Here is a 21940-nt window from a genome sequence, read left to right on the forward strand (position 1 = left end):
TCTCTTGAGGTTCAGAGGCCCCGGGTCTACCAGGAACAACCAACCATTAGGGCCCGGGACCTGCTGACCAGCAGCTGTGGGTTGAGTGGTCAGCAGGTGTCATCCCTCCTTCAGGGAGTATGTCGTGATAGGCGCCCCCTCCTTCAACATCATTCTGCCTGCCACACTGCCGGACCCCCCTCCCCTCTCAGGGCCATCCTCACCCAGGCTTGTCCTTCGAGACCTCCAGGACAGCCTTCAGCTCTGTCCCTCTGTGTCCTCTAGGACCCCACTGACCACTTCTGACACGGGGTAGGGGGGAAAGGGGGGTAGGAGGGTTCTGTCCGCTTCTGACCTCACTTTTGGCCTCCCCACACTTGCCCCTCTGCCTCTCGATAAATGCAGAAATTTGCCAAGTATTTTCCAGGGTCATCCTGTGGCCGCTTTCCTTTTTCCTTTTCTACTTTCTTTTATTTCCTTTTTTTTTTTTCTCAACATTTAACTTTTAAGAACAAATAATGCAATGACATCCCTGAGCCAAGCAGGCGAGTCTTGCAGACGGAGCCTTGCTGCCGGGTGAAGCACAGCGATGGGCCTGCGCTCGGGGACCCGGGGATGGAGCGGTCGGCGTGGTGCCTGTGCACCTGACCCAGCCCGGGCTTGTGCTGCGAGAGTCAGAGCAGGGCTGGGGCATCCCCACCGCAGCAGGCCCCAACCCTCGTCCTCTCCCTCCCTCCCCAGGGCTCCTGCTCCACGACGTGACCATGGCCGGGCTGCAGGAGCTGCGATTCCCCGAGGAGAAGCCGCTGCTCCGAGGCCAGGACGCCGCGGAGCTGGTGAGTCGCCCCGTCATCGTCCTGGGGCGGATGGCGCCCCCTCGTGGTTAAGGAGGAAGCTGCGGGCCTTTGCTCTATGGGGGGCGAGGAGGTCGAGCCACGTGGCAGGAATCCTCAGGCCACCCCGAGAAGCCTAATCCCCACCTTGGGAGCGTCCCCTGCCAGGCTGAGTACCCACGCGACTAACACCCAGCCAACTTCTCCGCAGCTCTGGCTGTCTTTGAGGATGGGAGGCTCTTTAGAAGAGTTACCCGCATTGCAATGATGAGAAATCTGAGGCACAGAAAGGTTAATGCGCTTGGCCAAGGTCACACAGCACCTAGGGAGTGAGGCCTGAGTCAACTGCTGGTTCTGGGAGGCCCTCACGTCCCCAGGGGGATGCGTCCTGCGGGGCCACGGTGCGTCCCCATCTTCCGGGGCCTGTTCCTTGCCTGCAGCTCATCTGTTCCTTACAAGCTCTGAGGTATGAGGGCAAGCATCACCAGCACTGCCTCCAGGAGCAGCGGGACAGAGGCACTCGAGGTCGTTACGTTGTCCCAAAGAGCCCTCACTGGGGCTCTAGGCCTTAGATTCCAGTTATTTATACCTTACACTTTCTCGTTGTGGTGACACCTGGCACTTCTTCCCTTTCCCTCCTTGCAAGGAATTCTAGGGTCTCAGGACTGGTTATACTGTCCCAACACACTTCTCTCCTCCCTTCACTGCCACTTTACAGATGGAGAAGACAGGGGCACAGTCCCTGAACCATCCCTGCCCTGCCCCAGCCTCCCCCAGCCTCCCACAAGAAAAAGTGAGCCCAAGAGCCACTGGGCACCACATGTTGGGACAGAGGGTCTGGCCAGGGCTCCAGGGGCCCAACCCCATGAGGCCAGCAGTCCTGACCCTGAGAAGGGTACAGTCTCTTATCTCTAAGACAGAACCTTGAATTAACTTATGTAAGTCCTGTTTATCTAAGGGCAGCCCCCCAGGAATGGTCAGGGGATGGCGGGCGAGCTGTAAAATGCACACTTCGCAGGCCCTTTATTCTCATCCTTCTCCCTCCCTGGTCAAGCCTCCATCATCTTTTGTCCAGATGCTCACAGGAGCCTCCTCACGGGCCCTTTTCTCTGCACAACGCTCTGAAACTGTATCATGTCACTCTTCTGTTTAAAGCTGGTCCTTGGCTGCCATCTCAGTCAGAGTTACAGCCACAGCCATTCCGGGGCCCAGGGTGAGACCTGCTCCCCGCTCTTCCCTCTCTTGCCTCCCAGGCTCGCTGTTCTTCGTGGAACAAGCTGATCATACTCCCAGCTGTTTCCTCTGCCTGGGATTTGCTAGCCAGCCCAGAACTTTTCAAGGTTGGCCTCTCATTTTATTGAGACTGCTCAAATGCCACCTCCTCAAAGAGACCTCTGACCACCAGGTCTAATATTAACACCCCGCCATCCCCTGTGCCTGGCCTGGGCACTCACCACCCTGGGGCCGTGCCCTGCAGGCTCCTGGAGCAGAAACCTTGTGGGTTTTGTTCTCCACATCCTCCCAGTGCCTAGCATAAGAGGCACTCAGTAGTGATGGGCCAGGTGGAAGCTGCAGATTATGATGCAGCTCAGAAGTTTCTCCACTAGACAGGTACAACCAGCCTGTCTTTCGAGATGTGCAAGCAGAAGCCAGCCTTCTTGTGAGACAGATGGTAGCCCTCAGGGACCCCCTATATGCATCACAAGAGCTGAGGTGCAGGGGTTATGCGACAGACTGTACGGAGGTGCTGCCTGTTGGTATGGGGTGTGCGTCTTTGTGAAGCAAGGAGAGCTGAGGGCACCATGGCCCCACACGCCTTGTCTTGTGCTTGTCTCTTCCACCCCTCACCTCAACGGGCACCCCAAAAGATGCCCCCACACCCCTTCTCTGCCAGCCAGGCCCAGCCCCTTAATGCCCCTCCCTCCATGACTTCATGAGCATGGCCCCCTTTGGCCGCCAGCCTGGCTCTGCCTTCTTTCTGCTGCATTTGGCATCGCTCACTTCAGCCCACCTGGACCTCGACCAGAGCCACTGTGATTGCCCTGCTCTGCACGAGGATTGTTTCAGTGTTTATGGAGGCCTCAAATCCCCAGCTTAGTTTCCTTCCTCCCGGCTCCAGCCCTCTCTCGGGACAATACAAGCCCCCCGACTGTGGACCTGGGCACATCTGCTTTTTCCAAAGGCATGTTAACAGCCCCGTCCCAAGTCCCCTCGAATGCCTCCTAGGTGTCCCTGGCATGGCCTTTCCAGATTTTGGTGACACCTGGTACAGTTCTGCCTCCCTCTTTGCCTTCCTGAGCAATCCTGGCTTTCTCCTTCCCAGAAGGTTACGCTCGAAGACGCTGCAGTGTGTGAAAGCGTCTGTCTCTTTCACTCTTTAAATCCTCCATGACCTGCTAGGTGCAAGTCCTCCGAGTTCAGTGAGGCGTGAACACTTCCACTCATTACCTGCCACCACCCCCATTCTTCCACACCGCCCCCCCAACATGGTTCCTCCTGGACCTCCAGGGTCTCTGGACTGGCTTATTCCTGCTGTTTCTGGGATTGGGATCTGCCTCTACTCTAACTTCTTCTTCCCCCCCCCCCCCCCCTGCCTCCTGAATTTTACAGCACCCTGAAAGTGCACAGCACACTCTGACATTATCAGCCTCATCTTTTGTGTTTAGTTTTGTTTTTAACAAAATTACCTCCTCTCTCCTTCTCTGAGATAACTGAGCCTTTCGAGTCTTGAGAATAAAAATCTCCCACGTCTCTTGCCCCTGCCCCGCTCATGTATGGTCTTCCCATGAGAGGATTCATCAGACCAGCCTGTCCCCTTCCCTGAGACCCCCACCCTCTTCCTTCAGTCCCACCCCCTTCCTCGGAGGTTCAGGAGTGGCCTGAGCCCCCAGGCCCTGAAGGAAGCAGGAGATGAGGCCCAAGGACAGCCATCGTTTCTGTGACAGTGTGACAGTGTGACTGTATCATTGTTTGTGATACAGTCACAGTCCCCAAAGCCTGGGTATGGGACCCTGCAGTGCCATGTGATTCTCTCCCCCACCCCCTCCACCCCAATGCCAGATACAAGCGTTCAAACTTCTCCTTATTTTGTTAACGTCAGGAATTGCTTGTTTTCCTTCTTTTCCCTTCTACTCCTGTGCCTTGGGGTCGTCGTCCTTCTTTTTTGCATGTCAGCGTCCATCCCCTTCTCTTGCTGTATCCTGGTTATAATCTGATCATCTCATTTATCCACCTGTTTAACGAGTAGAGGCTTATGGGGCATCTGTGGCATGCGGAGCCCAGTGCAGGACAGTCCTGTACCTAGGACGGAACAGCAGCTAACACCATGCTTCTCATTTAATCCTCGTGGAACTGGAGGCTAAGTGGCCTTCCCGGAGCTGGGCGGAGGGGAGCAGAGAGGTCTCTAGACAGACACAGCAGGAGGCAGAGCGGAGGCTGGCATCTCTGCTCTTTCTGGGCGTGTGCTGACACCACCACCACCACCTGCCCCCCTGAGGTTTCTTCCCCCCTCTCCCCGCCCGCCCCCGAGTCAGACCAGAGAGGGTGCTGAGTGTCTGAACATGGGTCGCAGCCTCCGCCCCTCCCCTCTCCATCTCCGCTGCCTGTGAGCAGCGGGCGCGCGTCTGAGCTGCGATCCCGCCGTTCTCGAAGTCGGACTCATTCATCCGGATCTCTTGTCTTTGGAGCCCACTCCGTGTCAGGCTTTGTGCTGCCCGCAGAGCCAGACGTGGTCCCGCCCTCGCGGCGCCTGCAGTCGCGGGGGAGAGACGGGCACCAATCACAGACTCGCACCGGTCAGTGTAAACGAGCCCGAAAGCGGGGACCTGGTGTTTTGAGAGAGCAAAGCAGGCAGGTCTGGAAAGGCGGGAGGGGCCCCCGCCGCAGGCGCAGGCAGCTCCTCCTGCGGGCCAGAAAAACCCGGGTCCTCTGCCCCACCCCGAAAGGGGGTGTGGTGGTCATGCCCCCTCTGCTCGCCTTCCCCGCCTTCCCGGGCCTCTGTCCTTGTGCCCTGATAGTCGGACCTCGAAAACCATCTGTGGGGGCAGCATGACAAAGAGACCACCAGCAAGGAGTTGCAGTCAGAGACTCCACCACTTCTAGCCCTGTGGCTCTCTCAGCCATTCTGAGCCTCACCCTACTCTCCTGTCAATCCATGTGAGTAGCTGCTCGTAGGCTCACCCGCCAGGCACTGACTAGCCCATTGCTTGGCGCTTGGGAGGCCCTGGGCCACTCGTGTTAGCATTAAGATAGAATGGGGAACAGCAAGCGAATCTGTTTGAGCCCCTGTGCCCTTTCCCCAGCCTAATGCCCACCCCCTCTGTTTGTCTTCCTTTAGGAGAACTCCGACACCTTCCTCTTGGCTGTGGACACAGACTGGAAGGTAGGTCTCAGCTCAGCCTCCTGAGCTGGCCAGCCCTTCGCCCACCCAGCCTGGTCTCAAAGGAAGGTCACAGCTCTTCCGTGTGCCTCAGCCTGGAGCGGCAGGGGCTTGGCACTTTCCAGCTCCAGGATCTCCCTCACTGCTCTCAGTGGCTCTGCCTGCCCGCCCCCTGTCCAGTGGGGAAATGCATTCTCGCTCCCTGAACAGGAATGGGGGAAGGAAGGCCTGGGGGGAGTAAGGAGGGATGTGGGAGGAGGGATGCTGTCATGTGAATCAGCATTTTCCTCCAATGAAAGCCACGCTGATGCTCCGAAATAGCTCCTGTTTCCATGGCAGCTGTTGCTGGGACAACTGTGTCCTCTTTAGCTTGATGCCAGATTCCTGTGAAAACTAAAACTGTTCTTTGTTTTTATTACTCTGCACGATGATTGCACTCACTTGGCCAGACATTTCTCCCCTCTGAGTCCCATGTGGCCATTTATTTCTGGGTCTCAGAAAACGTCTGGCAGCATAAAGAGAACCTTGCCTTTTGGGGACCCTACTAGCCATCCAAACATTCCGAACAAATTCAGACCTTTCTAGGACCTTCCTCTTGGCTAGATGGAACCAGCCTCAAGCCACTGCCCCGGTCTTGCCTGACTTCGATTTGGGTCAGTCTCCAAGCCCCTCAACAGCCCCAGCCTTGTGTCCTGGACACAAAGGTGATTCGGGAGGCGGGGTGACCTGCGGGCTCCTCCCCTGACCACACAGCTCTGCAGCGAGGATCCCGATCCGGGCCTGTGAGCCGGCCCCTGGGTCAGGAGCCCTTTCAAGGACGCAAGTGGAGGCATCAAAACAGCCAGTGTGCTCATGCTCCGGTCCCCCGGGAGTTTGTGCTCCAACTATAAAAAACTCTGGAGCTAGGAAGGACAGGATGAGACCTGGGGAGTAGGAAACAGGCGCCCAGGCAGAGAGACGGGAGGCCTGCGGCCATCTCAGCCACCTCAGGGAGATCAGGGCGGGCACACCAGGGGGTCCTCTTTGTCTTTCCTGCTCAGACTGAGGGTGAGGACGTGTAGACGAGCAGGCCCTCCTCCCCAGGAGGGCACTGGTGAAATAACCCCCCAGAGCAGCCAGCTGCTGCCTGACACCAAAACACACACACCCTGGGGTGGGGGGCGGGGGAGAGGACTCTACCAAAGAGGAGAGGGAAAACATAGGGTCCTTCGTACCCCATGGTGGCCACTCCATGCGTGCGGGACCCCAGCTCTTAAGAGCCCTCACTTGGCAAAGGGCAGCGTGTGTCAAAAGGCAACTTGTCTATTATGGTTACACCATGTGGAGGCTGCCTTTTTAAAAAAAAAAAAAGAAAAAGAAAAAAAATCAGCTGCAAGGATGGCCATTATCTGGGTCCAGGCCTAGCATGGATTTTATCCCGTTTTGTCCCTTGCCTCAGTGGGCCCGGCCAGTGGGAGATGCAGAAGTACAAACACAAGAGCCAGACGGACCTCGGTCCAGGTGCTGGCCCTGCCCTTTATGGGCCACATGACCTCCGGCACATGTCATTGCTTCATTTGTACAGGGAGACAGGCACCTTGGACCTTCTCAGGTTTCTGTAGGGTTGGGGATGGTGCTTGCAGGCCGGGCACTCAGATCCTCGGCTGACCGTGACTAGCGATCACTAAAGCATGGAGTCGGAGCCAGACTCCCTGGGTGTGGTTCCTGGCTCTGTGCTCACCGTCTGTGTGATGTTGAGAATATTCCTGAACCCTTCTGTGCCTCCTTTTCTTCATCTATGAAGTGGGTGTTAAAAAGATAAAATGAGGTAACATGTGTAAAGCACATGGGAGATCCTCCAACTATTAGAGCATTTGCTACTCTTAATGTGAACTCAGGCTCCAAGTGCTGAGGTGCTGGTAAGCGCCACTGCTTACGAGCTGAGCGGGAAAATGAACCTCTCTGCGCTTCAGTTTCCTAATCCTTTCTCACAGGTTCGTGAGCATTAAGTGTTATCCTTGCAGCGACCTATGCAATAGGCACACTGCTGTTTTCCCATTTACAGATGTGGAGGCTCAGAGAGGCTGACTGGCTTGCCCAAGGTCACACAGCTCTGACTGGTGCATGGATTTGGCTAGCAGGACCTGAACCTGCCTTGTTCAGCCATAGCCACGGCACAGCCTCCAGGGGAAGGGCCGAGTTTGGAGAAACACAGGATCGATTGATTGTCTTTCCGACCAGACGTGGGCGGGGCCTGGGCAGGCATGGGCTCAGGTCTGGAGTGATATATGCAGGGTTTTGTCATCCTGATAGCAACTCTGTAAGGAAAGCACAATTCCTGTTTCACAGTTGAGGAGACTGAGGCACAGAGGTGTCTGAGGTCAGCTTCTCACCTGCGTCCAAGGGTGGGAGAGGCCACTCAGAGTAGGCTTGGAGTAGGCATAAGAGTGGATGGGGACCATAGAGGAGCAGGGGTTTGGTGGTGAAAAAGGTGGAAGGCCACCTCTCCCCGACTTCGAGAAGCACATTTGTGGACAGGTCAGGGGGCAAGGCTGTGCCTTTGCAGCCTGCCTCAGTGGCCAGAGCCTCTTCCTGTGCCTAAGTGGCTTCAGGGAACAGGAAGCATGGCCAAGATGTGAGGGGCCTGGGGGACAGCCCATTCCATGTCCTGGCTGCCCTGGGCAAGCACAGGGCCCAGCACTCTGCACCAGGCCTGCAGAGCAAGGGGTCCAAGATGGGGCAGGGTAAGTGGTTGGTGCTTCCCAGGCAGAGGATGTGGCCGTGAATAGTGTACATGGCAAGTGCTGACCAGGTCACTAAGCACCCAGGGACACAGAAGTGACGACCTTCCCCCAGGGCAGCCAGCTAGTGTGCAGGGCTGTCGGTGCAGGCCGGGGAGAATGGCACGGTCCTTCACCAAAGAGACAGAATACGGGCATGGGTGCCCAGCACCCCTCCCTTCTGTCAATCCTGCCTCTCTCAGTCCTTGGGCTCCCTCCTCTGCACCCTCCCTGGCCTATTTCCTCTCCTGTTCTGCTCTCCTTTGCTCACCCCCCACCCCCCTGTCTCTAGCCAGCTTGCTACCCAAAGCCTTGCTGCTCAGGAGGACAGCGGAGAGCCTGAGGTGGCTCATGTGTCCTGCCCTCCAGAGATCCAAGAGCCAAGCACCAGGCTGGTTGGTTGGTCCCAGGAAGAGGGCTGGGTGGGTCTGCTGGAGGTAGGCATGTCCACTTCAGTAGGCTGCTTCCTGTCCTTTTCTCGCTCCCTGGTGGACTCCAGCCATTGCTACAGAATAGGAGTGGGGAGGGCAGACCTGGTGTGTGCCCCACCATACTCCTGGTCCTGCAGTCTACCCAGGCCTCCTGGCTCCTGAAGCCCACTTTTAGCAGTGGGGGCTGCCCTAGGGGAGACCCTGGGGAGGGGTGATATAGAGAAGGAACAGTCAACCAGGGTAATGATCCAGGTTGCCCCAAGAAGTAGTGATACCCTACGTCCTCTCAAGGGTAAGTGATACAGGGTATGGGCCAAGGGCTGTGACGTCTAAGACATACCTGTGTGGCCTGCCATGCCCTGCATTGGTGTGGGTGTCTGCGAGAGGCTCTTGTGTACAGGGCACGCCTGTGCACGTGGCCAAGTCCCCCCTGTTCCCAGGCCCCTGTATATGGCTGCAGCTGTCGGTGTGTGCCTCTGTGCTGGGGCAGGTAGGATGCAGGGGCTGGGGCCCATCAAAGATGATGTGTTGCTGGGGGGTTGGGGGACTGGGAGGAGCAAGAGCAGGGTGAGCGAAGACCTCCCAAGCCAATTGGAGCCAGGTTTGTCTCCCCACAGCCAATCTGGGAGCTGGGGCTCCAGGCGAACCAGTGGCTGCTCAGAAACCCTGCAGAGAGGAGGGGCCAGCCTAGGACAGGCAGCCTCCGCATATAAATGGCCCTGGAGCAGGTGCCCCATCTCAGAGCCGCTGGTCACCCGCTGGAGCTGCCCCCTCCCCCTGGACCCCAGTGACTCAGGCCTCTGTTGGCCCTTCCTCGTCGAAGCGGGTTGCCTCCCCCGGCAGAATGCCCGAGTGCTGGGATGGGGTGAGTGAGGGTTGTGGGGGCGGCGAGGCCGTTGGGGAGGAAGAGGTATCCCTCTGTGCTCAGTGGCAGATCTGCCTTCAGTGGCCTCACCTACCGGGAATTGAGGCAAAGCCAGCAGCTTCTAGCCCCCTGGTGACTCAGGCCTGCAGCAGTGATTGGAGGTTACCTGCCATTCAGGACCTGTGGGGGAGGGCTAAGATTTGTGGAAAAGGAACTGGGCTGTGACTTGACTGTCAGCCTGTGCGGACCTATCTGCCAGCGTGTGTACATCCCACTGACATGTACCCTTTCCCTGGCCCTACCAGGCTGGTGGCTGCCTTGCGCCTGTGATCACTTCAGCCCCGGAGGAGGCTGTGCCCCCTGCATGTCTGGCTGTCTGTGCAGGTGTCAGCCCTCCTGACCTTGCGGGGCTGTTTGTGCGGGCGGCTGCACCGAAATGCAAACAGGACACACAGCCTCTTCCTTCCTTAGGAGGTGCTTGCAGCCCCTGCGCGGTCCGCAGGGCACTGTGAGCAGCTCTGGGGCGCGGTGTCGACCAGGCCTTCCGGCGGGATTTCTGTGGGGAAGAGACACGGAGGGGTCGCGGCACCTTATTTTGTGGATGGGGGAAGGCAAGCTGGAGCCTTGAGGCTGCAGGGCTGGAGGTCCCAGGTGGGCCCAGGCGCCTCCTACGCCGCGGGCAGCAGTGCCCAGGGGCGCTGTTCTTCCTCAATAAGGAAGAGGCAGGGACACACCTACTGCTTCACCCCCCACCCCGGCCTGCCCTGCGGGGTCTGCACCCAGGCTACGACATCCGTGTCTCCCTGCGGTGCGGCCCTGGTCCGCTGCATGATTGATACCGGCCACGGAGAGGATCACACTAGCTCTCCCACCCCACCCCCGCGCGCGAGCTGAAACCCAGCTTCGAGGGCCGCGCAGCCCTCAAGGTCACCGGCGAGGGTAGACGCTCCCGCCAAGGGGGTACTGGCTGCCGCAGTGCTTTCTGCCTGCGCCCAACTGGGGATGGGGGCCGGGCTCTGACGTAACCGGGAGCCAATGGGAGCGCTCAGGCCTGGGTGGGGGGGCTCCTTCTCGTGTGCAGCTCCCTGAGAGATGGAGATGCTCGGCCTCTATCAAGCTGAGCGCTGAGCGGGGTCCGAGCTCCTGGGTCGGCGGGAGGGATCAGCCAAGGTCACTGGGCCGCGCGGGAGGGGCAACCGGACTGATGCTCCCAGACAGCCCTTCCCGTCCCGGGGAGCCTGGCCTTAGCGGTAAGCCGCCCAGGGGATGGCGACGGCATAGTCGCACCAGGGCTGAGTAGGGGCCAGACACCCTCTCATATGCACCCGTGGGCGATCTGGATGAGTAAGACTGCCTCCCTGGACAGTGACTTGCGCATGGAAGAGCGAGAGGTGAGCCCGTGCAGCCGGGGAACGGCCTTGATGCCGCAGGAAGCGCATTGCAGCTCTTGAGCAGTGGGCGCCCCTCCCCAGCCCCACCCTCCATAGCACTGTGCACCCCTCCTGCCCCATCCTGCCCTCCAGGGCCTAGAGAATGTGGGAGTTTGGGGGTGCAGCATGGCCCCGTAGCAGCAGACAGGGGGCTGTAGAGAGACTGTCTGCATGGAAGTCTCGGGTGGAGCTCGGTGTCCTCATAAAAGGCACCTTCAGTGCATACCCCTGAGGCCTGCACCTGGCAAGACTTGTGCTGCCCTCTCTGGACTTGACCTTGGGCAAGTCATTTCTCCTTTTCCAGCCTTAGTTCATTCCTCTGTAGCTTGGGTACCTGTGAGGAATAAATGAGAAGACGCATGAGGTGTTCAGTCAATGGTCAGTAGGCAGGAAGTGTTTCTCGCGTTGATGGCCCTGAAGGAGGATAGGCCTGGGATGTGCGGAAGCTGTGGTGGGCCTGGGCTAGACACCTGGCAGACACTTGGCTGTTTCCTTCTTGTCCTTGACCCTAACCTCCAACTCGCTGGGCCAACTCCCAGGGCTCCTTTGGTACAGGGCAGGGTTTTTGCTTCAGCTCTGACAGACCCTCGTTGAGTTTTCCCATTGAGTGGCTAGGAGTGACCTGTTTGCAGAGGGACCAGCCAGCAGGACCCTTCCCCAGGCTCAGAGGTACCCCAGCACAACAGCCCCCTTTCTGGAGCCCTCTCCAAGTGCTAAACACTCTGCAGACATCAGCTTCTTTAATTCTTACAGAGTCCCTCTTAGATGGCTCAGGAAGAGGTGGCTGAGGCACAGAGAAGTGGTGTGTCCCGCTCAGAATCACTCAGTAAGGGGCAGAGTGGGTCGTGAACTCCCAGCATCCCAGAGTGACCACTGCAGAAGGATTTGGTATGGGGGCCCGGGTATCAAACCAGGCCCTGCCTGAGGCCTTGGGGATCACAGGGAGTGGCATTCAAGGTGGAAGGAGTGGCAGGAGCAAGAGTGTGGAGTTAGCACCAGGCGTGGTCAGCATGGGAGTGGTTACAGAGGATTCTAGGTGCGGGCTTTTGTGGGGATGAGATATTAGCCTCCAGGAGCAGCAGCCCTTGAAGGATTCCGAGTGGGGGAGGAACACGGTGAGGGCAGGACTCAGGCTGGAGGGGCCGCGGCGACACGGGGAAAACAGGCCTCACTGGACCCCGAGGGGCTGAGAACTGATCTGCAGACCGGTTCATGTGCCTGTGCCGGCCACTCCTGGGTAGGGGTGCTCCATCTGTTACATCCTCTCTTTGGGCTCTTTGGGGTGATGAGAACAGGATGTCCCACCCCTTGTGAGGCATGGAGGCTGCGCACAGGCCCAATGGCTCCACAGGCTGCCCCACAGCCTCTTTCTCCAGGAGAGCCAGGAGGGCGCACTGCCTAGAGTGTCCAGCACTGTCTCTCCCCCTAGGAACACGACATCGAGACGCCCTATGGCCTTCTGCACGTGGTGATCCGGGGCTCCCCCAAGGGGAACTGCCCGGCCATCCTCACCTACCATGACGTGGGTCTCAACCGTAAGTGCCCCCAGCCTCGTCTGGCTTTCTCCCACTTTGAATCTGCCAGAGCGGTGAGGCCTACCCCCCACCCCCACTCACCCCTTCAGCACACAGGGCCGCAAAGATTCCCAGCCACACTTGGCTCTGTGTCCTTCGCCATTTGGGCCTTGGTTTCCCCACTGGACCATGAGGCTCATCACCCCTGCTTGGCCCTCCCTCTCAGAGCCACAGGCCTCCGCACCCCTCCGCTCAGCCACAGCTGAGAGGTGTGTCTTTGCAGACAAGCTCTGCTTCAACACCTTCTTCAACTTCGAGGACATGCAGGAGATCACGAAGCACTTCGTGGTGTGCCATGTGGACGCCCCCGGTCAGCAGGTGGGGGCGTCGCAGTTTCCTCAGGGGTAGGTGCCGGCAGCCCCCTCCCACTTTCTCCAGCCCTGTGTCCCAGGCCGCAGCTGGGCCTGACCCCCCATTCTGCCTGCAGGTACCAGTTCCCCTCCCTGGAGCAGCTGGCTGCCATGCTCCCCAGCGTAGTCCAGCACTTCGGGTGAGTCCCTGCCCAGCCCCTGCCCTTATGCTGGGGGTTTGGGGTTCCCACCACCACACCACCCAGAGCCTCTAGGCTCCAACTGAGGGCTGTGGGTGAGGTCTGCTCTCTATGGCATTCCTGGGAAACGGCACCCCTAGCTCTGGAGTGACCAGCTATGCTCTCCACCAGGTTCAAGTACGTGATTGGCATTGGTGTGGGAGCCGGAGCGTATGTGCTGGCCAAGTTTGCAGTGAGTCTCTCCCATGCCCAGCTCCACCCCCCGCCCCCTCCCCCACCCCAGTGCTGGTCTTCCTGGAGGCAGCCCTTCAGCCTCAGCTGATCACCGTGGTGAACCAGGCCAACCTGCAGCTCTTCTGGAATCCTTTCCTCCTTCTCCGCTCCCCACTTCCTCTTCACTTAGAAAAGCCCTTTTTTTTCTTTTGTTCCTCTGAGGAAATTAACTTTTTAAAAAAGAGATTATTTTTCCATACATTTCCTCAAACGACTATAAACTGTAACTTGCTTATTATCAAAAGCCATATTTTCTGTTAGCAACAAACTATATAACTAATTACTCTAGCCACTAAATAAGGATGATCCTAATCACTTATTCACTAATTAGGGTAACATTTAAACATTTGTCATACTTTAAGCAAAAATTACACTTAAATTTGCAAGATTTAAAGTCATATTTCAGCAACATCACGTCGGGTAGGATCCTACAAGCTTTTCATCTCTAAAAACAAAAACTTAATTTTCAGGACACACAATATTTCTTCAAAAAGAAACAGAATTTTCAATTGCAGTTTCAATTTCAGCCCTTAACCATTTCGTTATGGGTAGACCACTCCCTGCCACCGTGAACTTCCTGAGACCTGAGTACTAGATGTATGTCACCCCTTAAACATGGGCAAACAGTTGCACAGAAATTGGGGGTCTCCTTTACCATGGCTAGCAAAACCAGGCTTCGGTTCTCACACAATTAACATCACTGGGGCTTTGTTGTCTATAAAAGCAAAGAAACAAAATGTTTTATTGATGATGTTTAAGTTCTTAGTTTTACAACAGCAGCATCTCCAAAGATATTTGAAAGGGGGTGAAAAACAGTGATGTAGGCACAGATTCTAAATGAATCAAAGAATCTAGAAAGGTCCCAGGTGGGGAGGTGGGCGAGGGGACAGCATGCAGGTTCCTGGCTGTCACTCTCAGCTGCCGTTGGGTCACCATCAGTGTCATCCTGAAGCATGTCCTTCCCCTCAGACCCTCCCAGCCACCTGTGAGACAGGCAGAGCCAGAATTTTACAGCCTGTTTTCTAGGTAGGAAGTTTGGGGCTCCCCGCAGCCCACCCCATCCCCAAGCCCCGTTCTCCTTTCTGGGCAGCTCATCTTCCCCGACCTGGTGGAGGGGTTGGTGCTGATGAATATTGACCCCAATGGCAAAGGCTGGATCGACTGGGCGGCCACCAAGGTGAGCGTGGTCCCCCTGGCCGGGGGCGGGGGTGGTGAGGGGTGGCACTCACACTGGCCTCCAACTCGGCCCACAGCTCTCTGGCCTGACCAGCACTTTACCTGACACGGTGCTATCCCACCTCTTCAGCCAGGTAAGGGGGTGGGGCCATCCTCACAGGAGCAGGGCAGGCTGGGCTGAGGGTCTTGGGAGCCTTGGCAGCTGCTGAAGGGCCTGGTTCTGCCCTGTCTCAGGGGCACCGAGGGCTCTGCCCTTCCCAGCCGGGCAGGAGGAGGAGGTGGGGGTTATGTGGCATCTGACTGTCTCACTCTGTCCTCTGTTATCGGCCACTATCCTGGGGCATCTGAGGGACACATGGGGGAGGCCTCCTCCCAGAACTCTGTGGAGCCTCCCCTCCCCTCCTGAGGTCCACCCCCCACATTCCAGAGGGTGGCTCCCACCCTCCACCCTGCCACAAAGGCGGCTCTGGCAGTGACACCTGCATGAGCCCCTCTGAGCCCATGTCCCCATCTGTCTACTCCCCTGCATGCGCCCTGCTCGTCCCGTCTGACCCCCTGAGCACAGGAGGAGCTGGTGAACAACACGGAGCTGGTGCAGAGCTACCGGCAGCAGATCGGGAACGTGGTGAACCAGGCCAACCTGCAGCTCTTCTGGAACATGTACAACAGGTGCGGGTGGCACGGGCTCCTCTCTGCAGCACCTGGGGCACAGCTCGTCCTCCTGGGGACTCCTCACTACACCTGCCCGTGAGAGGAGGCCGGTGGGCAGGCGACACACTCTCCCGTTTGTAGATGTGCAGATTGTTAAACCTCCAGGAAGGGTCACACACCCCAGGAAGGGCAGAGGGGGAGCAGGGCTTCAAACTCTGGTCTCTGGGCTCATGCATTCCTTCTCCTCCCTGGGGCATTGCCACCGACAGCAGTGAGGGATGTGGGCAACATCCCTGACCCCCAACGACCCTGAGCCTAAGTGCTGACGTCCGTAAAAGGGGAGGAGATTGGATGAAGTCAGTGGTTTTCAAGCTATGCTCCTTGGAGGCCCTGTGAAGGTTGCGCTGCAGGGAGGTGGCCGAGCCCCCTACTTGCCTGCCCTCGCTTCTTTTCCACAAATATTTACCAAGCACCAGCTGTGTGCAGAGGCCCCGAGAAACAGTGGAGAGTGATAGGCGAGGACTCTCACGGCACAGGTGGTGGAGTCATCCAGGGAGTGCTTTGAGGGGGGTGTAGGGAGAGCCAAATTTGAGGGCCCACTTGGCATGAGTCTGGGGCGTCTAGGAAGAAGTCGCACGTGAGGGGAGCCCTAAAGCTGAACAGGTCCCTGTCTCTGTTTTACCGGTTGGGGTCTGTAAGGCCTTGTTCCACTGCTGAGACAACTGGATGAGCTTGAGCCCCAACTCTGGGGCCGGCGCGGGGCCTCCAGGGATATTGGACCCTAACTGACATTGTGGGGAGATGGGTTGGAGGGTGGCTGAAATAACCAAAGTGTCGGGCTTGGGGGCCGCCTCCCCTACCCAGTCTTGGAATGCCACCTCTGCCTCTCCCTGTAGCCGCAGAGACCTGGACATTAACCGGCCCGGAACAGTGCCCAACGCCAAGACACTCCGGTGAGTGTCCCCTTACCCTCCAGCCGCCCCTTTTTGTGTGCCCCTCCCCCCCAGTCCATGCCAGACAACGCTTTCTCTGTGTCTGCAGCTGCCCCGTGATGCTCGTTGTAGGGGATAATGCGCCTGCTGAGGATGGCGTGGTGAGTGAAGGAGTTCGCCCTGACTGGGGGTTCGGGCAGGAGTAAGGGGGTCATTGGCCTTTGGCCAGCAGGGTCAATTCTTGACTCTGCCCAGGGGAACCACAGGAGCAGGCACTGGACGGTGGGCTCCTCACCCAGCTTCTTCACAGTCCATCACCGCCTGGCACAACCCCCAGCCCTTTAGTGAGGGAGGCTGGAGACCAGCGGGGCCTGGGGCTGGGGCCAGGCCTCTGGTGGCCCTTCCTCCTCCAGCCCCCAGCAGTACAGCCCCACATCAGTCCCCAGAGACTAAGGTCTCTCTTTTCTCTAAAATTTGATTATGAAATAAGTAATTTCTGAGCACAATGGTGGTCCCCCTTTGCCCATCACTTGTACCCGTTACCTTCGGGGTTTGTGTGTTACCTCTCATGTTGGAACTCTGGGAGCAGGCAGCCTGGGCGGGGCTTTCATGTCCCCCTCGGCACAGGTCGGGGGTCCGGCAGTGCCCTGGGCAGCTCCCAGCGTGCAGGAAGCTACCACACTCTCCCTGTGCCTGAGGTGTCAGAGGCGCAGGGTTGTGGGCTGTGCCAGCCGTCTTGACCCAGGCAGAGGCCCCAGAGTCGGCTGCTGACCCCTGACTTCCCCGTCACCTCTTCGCCTGGGTCCTGGCGTGTTTCCAGCCACTCCTGCCAAGGTGGCCTTGGCTCCTCATGAGGACATCGCCGGGCCCCACCAGCAGTTGCGAGTGTAGTTCAAGGGCCTCAGGCCCCTCGGTAGGCCTGTCCTTTCAGAAGGTGGCCTGGGGAGCCTCAGCCCTCAGCCGGGGCCCAGGTGCTGGCCCGTGTCTGCCGCCTGCTCTCGTTCCTCAGCAGCAGAGCCTCCCGGACCTGTGGATAGAACCTGCTTAACAGCTGGGGCAGGGGCTTCCCGAGACCCGCAGGGGCTGGGGCTGCCTTGCTCTGCTGAAGCTGGCTCCTTGTCCCCAGGTTGAGTGCAACTCCAAACTGGACCCCACCACCACGACCTTCCTGAAGGTGAGGCCTGCTCCCCAGCCTTGGCTGGGCGCCCCCACCTGTGGGCCCAGCCAGGGCGGGAGCAGGACAGTATGTCTGGTCACAGAGCCTGTGCAGGTGTGTGAGGGCCAGGCACGGTGTTGGGTGTGCTCTGCTCAGCTCACTTCTCTCTCTCCTACAGATGGCAGATTCCGGGGGTCTCCCCCAGGTCACACAGGTGAGACTCTTGGCTCGCCCTCCCTCCCTTATCCAGCCTGGGGTCAGGGAGCCTCCCTCATCCCCGCAATCCTAGGCAGCCAATCAAAGTCTGTGCCTGTCCCTCCTTCCTGCAGCCGGGGAAGCTGACTGAAGCCTTCAAATACTTCCTGCAAGGCATGGGCTACAGTAAGTACACCCCACCCCAGAAACTGGTAGCGGGCGGCAACGCTGGGCTGATGCACCCATCAGGCGGTGCTGAGAAGCCTGTGGGCAGTTAAGGTCTGTGTTACTGGGGACCTGGATGCTGGGCAGTTCTCACCACATGCTGCCTGCTGCTGCCAGGACACCTCCGCCTAAGTTGTAAGGCAGTTCTCCCAGGCCACACCCAGCTCTCCTGGCCCTGGGAGCCTTCGGGGCACCGTTCTATGACATGGCTGGGCCTGTAGGAGTGGAGGGCTCTCTCTTCTCCCAGCCCTGGGGAACCAGGGCCCAGGCTAGGTGCTGCCCGGGCCAGGGAAGCCTGCCTGAAGGAGATTCATACACACCCCCCACTCCCTGTTGATCCTGGAGCACCTGAAAAGGGCTTTTTTCACCATGGGAGATGGTGCATCAGAAGAGTTGGCTTGGAGTCTGGGGACTGGGGAAGGTACATGGGGCCATCTGGTTGTTAGGAGAGCTGAAGGTGGCTGGGCTGGGCATTCTGAAGATCCTGGGATAATAAGGCTTTGGGTAGCCCTGGCTCCCTGCCCCCATTCCAGTCTCCGAACTTCCCCTTGTGCGGAGATGAGGCTCCCAGACTGTGCTTGTGAGCCCCCCAACACATATGCACGTGCATCTCCTCGACCCCTCTCCCCACACCTGGCTCCTACTGAAAGCACACTTCCTCTCCCTGGATTTGTTTTTGTTCCCCTCACACGTCAGCCTCTGGAGCTCGTGCCTCGTTGGGAGGACAGGCCTGTGGGAGAAGGCAGCAGGGCACATCCAGGAATAGAGTCCCCCTGGCCCCCAGGGGCCTGCCAGCTTCTCTGTGCAGAAGTAGGGCAATGAGAGGCCGAGGCCGACAGCGAGATGCAGCAGGAGCTCTGAGGCTGGGCCTGAGCTTGGGAGGCGCCCAGTGAGCATGTGTGGGATGGGTGGATGAGCAGTGCTTGTCAGGGGCTAGATGAGTTCTCAGAGGCCCGAGAGAAATACTCCCAGGCAACCCAAGAGCTGGGAGGGATTTGGGAGGTCGTACAGGCCTCCCCCATTCTGTACATGGGGAGACCGAGGCCCAGCAGAACAGCAAGTACACTGGGACTGGGATATGGGCCCCAAAGCCTTGTAGACATGAGCCCCTCGGTGCCATAGCCCAGGCTGGAGAGGCTGGGGTGAGATGTGTGACCCCACCCCCCACTGTCGGAGCTCTTAGGGCCAGGCTGAGACCAATCAGTGGCTGCTGCTCGTGGGTGGGCAGGAGTGGGCTTCCTGAGGCTCTGGCCGCCCCACCCCAGCCCTCAGTGCCTGTCCTTTCATCTCATCTGGTCCATCTCAACACCCTCGCCTCGCTGGACCGCGCTCCTCACCGTGTTCCGTCTTCCCACCCCGCCTTCCCTCTCCCGCTCTGTCTTCTCTTAGTTCAGTACTTGGACCGAAGGCTGAGTGGAGGAGCAGGAGCCCCACGGCCCCTCCCCCAGATGCATGGACCCCCCTGCCCCCCGGCCTCCCCCTGCTCCTTCCTCTGTGCAGTGCTGAGCCAGGACGCATCTTGCTGTGGTTTGGAACCTTCTCATGTCCTCGATTCCAAAGCCCCAAAGAGTCCCCTTCCTCAGGTCCTGGGCCACGTGGCTCCGTCCCACTTCAAGGCTCTCAATTGGCTGGGTTTCAAAGAGTCTTGCTTCTCGGTTGCCATGGACTGTGTGGCTTCCGGAGCTCTGGCAGGTGGAACTAGAGTTTGAGCCCAGACCTGGCCCTGGAGGCAGGGGTGCCTGGCCATGCCCAAGCCAGACAGGTGGCGGTTGAGTTCAGGAGGGCTGAGTCTCACTTGTGAAACTACGAATAAGGGCAAGAAAGGCATTTAGGGCAGTTTGAGTTCACCGCATCTTGTCTTCCTTTACAGAAGTAGTCCTACTCTCCCGGTCCACCATCCTCTCGAAGGAGACATAGTTGAAAATAATGTCCCATCCGTGTACCAGCTCAAGGATGCCTGGTCAACTCCCACCCCGTTTTGGCCGTAGCTCTGGCCAGCTGCTGTGAGAGGGTCCTGCTGGCCTCTGTGGCCCCCGCCCTTTTGGCCCGTTCATTGTCACTGGTGTTGCATGCCTTGGACTTGACAGAGCAGACGCCAGAGCCCTGGCTTGGGATGGGTCTCGCTGGCTGCTTTGCTTTGCGTGAATCCTCCTGCCTGCTGGCACACAGCCCTGCCTGCTGGATCTCATGCCTGGTCCCATCTCTGTCCACAGTGCCCTCGGCCAGCATGACCCGTCTCGCCCGCTCTCGCACCGCATCACTCACCAGTGCCAGCTCGGTGGACGGCAGCCGCCCCCAGGCCTGCACCCACTCGGAGAGCAGCGAGGGGCTGGGCCAGGTCAACCACACCATGGAGGTGTCCTGTTGAAGCCCTTGGTCCCCTGAAGACACCCACGTGCCCCCACCCGCATTGATGTCCCACTGCCATCCTCGCACTGGCTCCCTTTCCCTCTTATTTTTGTGACGGTGAAGGGGAGGAAATGGGGTTACTTCTCTTTTGTTTAAAAAGATGAGGGGGTCCATCTTAGATCTGCAGCAGCACAGCCTCCAGATGGTTTGAGGGGCTCAATCTTCTCCACCCCCTCCTCACTCACCTTGTTAACCTGGCTAACTTCGACCCCTCTCTTCCAACTCCCCGCTACCCAGGCACAGTCAGGGCGGGGTCCAGGGTGGAAGGGGATCAGCTAAGGCAAGACTGAGTCTTTCTCAGGCCAGGATCCAGGATAATATTGTGGATTAAACAAAGAGCATGGGATGACCCGCTAGGACAAGCACATTTGAAGATGGCATAGGGTTTTGAGGTGGTGGCTGCTGGGACAGCAGGAACATGGGGTCCAGCTCAGGCATTGACATGAGAATCGGGAGTCAGCAGCAGGGAGCATTTGAAGGTGAGGACCCCTGGAGCTCTGCAGGCCCCTTCCCCCTACACCAGCCCCTCTACTGAGCACATCTGTTTGTCTGTGGCACATGTGACAATCATCTGAACAGTATCCACAAAGACGCGCTCTGACGGGCAGCTGTTTGTTGGTGCTCTCTGGCAGGCCTTGTGCTGTAGGGACAGGCAGACAGGGGCTGGAGGGGGTTTCTCTGTCAACACAGAGGACTCCGAGGGCAGAAACTCCACAGACTGTCTCTTCCAGCCCCCACACTCCACCACCTTGGCCTGTCCCGTTTCTGAGCCAAGGCCCTGAGGCAGAAAATCTCTTGGTCCTCCATCTCCATAGGACCTGACTTGGGGGCTGAGGTTAAAGACTGGGATAGCCAGTGAGAATTGAGTGCCCAGGACTGTGCCATATACTTCTCTTCCACCACCTTATCAGGTAGACTCTCCTGGCCCAGAAACCAGAAGCCATTTGTCTCGGAGCCTAAATCGATTGCCACAAACCCCAAAATGAGTAAAGGGAGAGGGGAGAGAGCTATGAGAAATATAGGGCTGGGTGGGGGGTGGGGTGGAGGCTCTGAAGCTGAGAGGACACCTGCATCCACATTTCCTCTGCACATATCACCCCTTCTATAATCTTAAGCCATTACTAGACTGCTCTAGAGCCTGGTGGAGTGTTAGTCTGTCCCCAGTTCTATTCACTCACGTGCTTCCTTTGAATATCAAATGTGACTGAAAAGCTGGTAGAATTAATCCCTCTTACTGTAGATAGTGCTGCAAGTCTTGGATTTTTTTTTTTTTGCTGTGTTCTTTCAGATGAGATATCTATAAATATCTATACATTATATATATGTATATTGGGTCCTGCGTGTGGTTTTACATTGGAGGTTACCTCTGGCCAAAGTGATTACTTTTAATGGAGTTTATTATTTTCCTGTCTGTACAGAGTGAAGAGACTAATTTTGTGTATTCTAGTGGCTAATGTCATGAGATTTGGAAGTGACAAAATGTAAAACAAAAACCCTTGTCAACGTAGAAAGAGTTAACTGTGCTGAATAATAAAGAAACTAAGAAGAATTCAAGTGATGTCATGCCCATTATGGAAGCTTTTGAAGAGACAGAATGTTTAGGCTGGTGAGACTAGTGCTTCTTGGGTTGAGGTGGGGTTGAGCATGCAGGCCGAGGACAGACATTTCCAGCCATCTCTGTTTCCACTTCTTGTCCTACCAATCCTTACATTAATTCTACAGGATAGATATTATCTTAGTTTCACAGCTCAGGAAACTGAAAGCTCAGGCTAAGAGCTTTGCCCTCGTAAGTCAAGATGGGAACTAGTTTTGGCACCGACTTTAAAAAACATGCCTCTAACCTATACATTTGCTGCCTCCTTTTCTTAAATTTAACGGTTAAACATGGGAAATAAGTCAGCCATTTAACCAATAAATCGATATTGAGCTCTTGCTGTGTCAGCTAATAAAGCAAGTAAATAAAAATAAAACCCACCGTGTCCTATGCAGAAGATGAAAACAGCCTGGGCAAAGGGCTCTGTTCTAGTTCTGGGAGCCCTTCCAACGCCACTCTTGACACACACGCACACATGCATACGCGGAGTTGCGCGCGCAAACTGCTCTAATTGAGCAAATAACGGTTAGATGGCCATAGCTAATGAGGGCTCAAGATCAAGAAGGCAGGCCGGCGCCACCTGGGTGCGC

At 57.5% G+C, this 21940-nt stretch overlaps 1 protein-coding gene across 5 annotated transcripts; it reads left to right on the top strand.

Annotated features, from left to right (window-relative positions):
• The first annotated feature begins 700 nt into the window (after positions 1-700).
• NDRG4 (NDRG family member 4) lies at positions 701-21310 on the top strand. Of its 5 annotated transcripts, none has more exons than XM_039888859.1 (15): positions 701-815; positions 5149-5193; positions 12105-12210; positions 12416-12593; positions 12677-12739; positions 12911-12971; positions 14103-14189; positions 14266-14322; positions 14754-14857; positions 15736-15792; positions 15881-15932; positions 16898-16945; positions 17106-17141; positions 17257-17308; positions 19561-21310. In XM_039888859.1, the coding sequence occupies exons 1-15, from the start codon at positions 744-746 to the stop codon at positions 19713-19715; spliced, it is 1173 nt and encodes a 390-aa protein (XP_039744793.1). In that variant the 5' UTR covers positions 701-743; the 3' UTR covers positions 19716-21310. The 5 variants fall into 5 exon arrangements, with proteins under 5 accessions (XP_039744793.1, XP_039744794.1, XP_039744797.1 ...); XM_039888860.1 differs by having other exon boundaries at positions 702-815; positions 12473-12593; XM_039888863.1 differs by lacking the exon at positions 701-815 and adding an exon at positions 4726-4967 and having other exon boundaries at positions 12473-12593.
• Positions 21311-21940: the final 630 nt, after the last annotated feature.

Source organism: Pteropus medius, unplaced genomic scaffold, assembly GCF_902729225.1.
Source record: "Pteropus medius unplaced genomic scaffold, Ma_sr-lr_union100, whole genome shotgun sequence".
Classification (NCBI taxonomy): Eukaryota; Metazoa; Chordata; class Mammalia; order Chiroptera; family Pteropodidae; genus Pteropus; species Pteropus medius.